The sequence below is a fragment of the Sinocyclocheilus anshuiensis genome, unplaced genomic scaffold, assembly GCF_001515605.1.
Source record: "Sinocyclocheilus anshuiensis isolate Anshui unplaced genomic scaffold, SAMN03320099.WGS_v1.1 scaffold1065, whole genome shotgun sequence".
NCBI classification, from domain to species: Eukaryota; Metazoa; Chordata; class Actinopteri; order Cypriniformes; family Cyprinidae; genus Sinocyclocheilus; species Sinocyclocheilus anshuiensis.
This window is the reverse complement of record NW_015555804.1, coordinates 972,862-975,249: the sequence shown is the minus strand read 5'-3', so window position 1 is coordinate 975,249 and position 2,388 is coordinate 972,862. Positions and strand designations below refer to the sequence as shown.

Below are 2,388 nucleotides of genomic sequence, written 5' to 3'. Positions count from 1 at the left end.
ACCAAATTGAATTATTGTTTACACCCAAAAAATCTCACAGTAAAAAGTTCATAGGCAACTTACACAAGTCTCTCAATAACACAAACATATGTGACCCATTTTCTCACACACTCACAAGAAACTCTTCTTAGTCCTTCTTTGTAATCTTTTGGTCTTTCAAGCCTGCAGGTCTGCAATTTTCCTCTTTCTGTAGTTGATAACTAGACTAGAGGCTGTGAGGTGAGAAGACCGGCCCTTTTCCCACAGCTGGAAACTGTTTAGTCCACTCTGCCCTGCTTTAAACAAGCTCCTCTCTAAGCAGTCCAAGCGCTCCACCAGCGCTGATGTGTCTTCATTGTAGGCGTTCTGGGACGAGTCCATGGTCCGACGGAAACGACCCATGAAGGTCTGATAAGAGAGATGGGGACAGTGTATAAAATTTATGGAAGCATGCGTGTATATATAAATATATATATATAGGATGCAGGGACAGTAGAAAAATTGTTTTTTATCAGTTATAACAAACATTCAAGTCTGTTTAGCTGCAAAATATAACTCGTAAATTTGAATCAATTTCATGACAAACTAAAAGACTAAAAAAAAAAACCTTTTGCATTTGCAATTTTATAGACATAATAGAAGAATTTAGCCATGTTCTTGCTCAAAGTTCAAAGCTGCTTGTTGTATTGTAATAATCAATATACAGTACCAGCCATAATAACTATGCGGCAGACATTTAAAGCCCTGAATTTTCCCTGAACTTAACATGGAGCTTTAATGGTGTTCACAGATTTAACACTACAGAACTGTACGTCCTATTCAACCTGGCATATCAGTCTGCCCAGCAACTGGTCAGTACTAGTAATGATTTTAAGCATACTGCTCCCTCTACTGGTTAAAATAGGATTGGATTACAGGACATGTCCCTCTCCTTTTTAAACAGACATGATTTCAGCATGTGAAGTTGTGAACCTTAACACCAAGCTTTCTTCTAACCACCCATTACTAACAGGTTAAGGTAAATTAAACTCGTCATATCTTGTATGGTTATCATTTACATATGATTTAGCTTGAATTTGCATGCTTTTTACAGACATCATTGTGAATTGTGACTACCTATCTAGACATGCTCACCTGGAGGATGGTGTTAGCAATCTCTGGGTTTTCTGGGCTGTCAAAATGTAGCATCTGGGAGCCTAAACCATAGTAATACGGCCCCATTTTGTGCAAGTCTACAACAATGGGATCCGCCCCGAACACTGTTCTCCAGCCCTCACGATATACCTTTGGCAGCTCCACAGACAGCACTCGCCTCTTCCTTTCATACAGGCCCTTGGCAAGCCAGAGTGGCATCTCCATCTTTGTGCCCTGAAACATAAAAAAACACAAGTATGAATCAATCACGTACACAACATATGTATGAAAAGACAGAACCTCTTACTCATTTGAAGTTGCCATTAAACCACCATACAAATATGTCCTGGTCAGGGACTTATATTTAATGAGTATGCAAAGAACTGTCTATTCATGCAACACAGTCCAACATCAAACCAAACTAGCTGACTTTTTTCCAGTGCCAATATTAGTGTTAACAATATCATTTCTGTCATGAATATTTCCAGTGCCATTTGTATTTGTAACATTCTGTGGTGAAAATAACAGTCATGGAAGTTAACATTTGTCTAATGAAACAACCCGTCCTTTTGTCTTGTTAAGAACAACTTCATAGTTAGCATTTTATGCATATTAAACAGACATAATTTTTTCACAATTTGAGAAATTTAGATGCACAATAAAAAAAAAATGCACAGAAGAGATATTTATCTTTCATGCTCTTCACTTACACAGCTGTCTCACTTGTATGGAAGCCCGTTTCCGCCACTGAATAAAAAATAAAAGAGGTAATTGCGACTTTTTATCTCACAATTCTGACTTTTTTTCTCAGAATTGTGAGATATAAACTCGCAATTGCGACTTAAAGTCCAATTTTGAGGGGGGCAAAAGACTGATATGTTCTCAGAATTGCAAGTTTATATCACGCAATTCTGAGAAAAAAAGTCAGAATTGCGAGATATAAACTCGCAATTGCGACTTAAAGTCCAATTTTGAGGGGGGCAAAAGACTGATATGTTCTCAGAATTGCAAGTTTATATCACGCAATTCTGAGAAAAAAAGTCAGAATTGCGAGATATAAACTCGCAATTCTGAGAACATATCAGTCTTTTGCCCCCCTCAAAATTGGACTTTAACTCGCAATTGCGAGTTTATATCACGCAATTCTGACGTTCTCTTAAAAACTGTAAAAAAGGTCACGTTAATTGCGACTTTTTTTCACAGAATTGTGAGATATAAACTCGCAATTGCGAGTTATAAAGTCAGAATTGTGAGATATAAACTCGCAATTGCGAG

The 2,388-nt window shown here is 37.5% G+C and overlaps 1 protein-coding gene across 1 annotated transcript in view; it reads right to left on the bottom strand.

Annotated features, from left to right (window-relative positions):
• LOC107674995 (DNA replication complex GINS protein PSF3-like) overlaps positions 1-2,388 on the bottom strand; it is an 8,360-nt gene continuing 5,972 nt past the window's right edge. Inside the window, exons 3-4 of the mRNA XM_016469171.1 lie at positions 1,114-1,347; positions 1-387 (exon numbers count right to left, since the gene is read on the bottom strand). Of these exons, the coding sequence (XP_016324657.1) occupies positions 157-387; positions 1,114-1,347 (465 nt within the window). The 3' untranslated portion in view covers positions 1-156. The remainder of the gene's footprint in view (positions 388-1,113; positions 1,348-2,388) is intronic.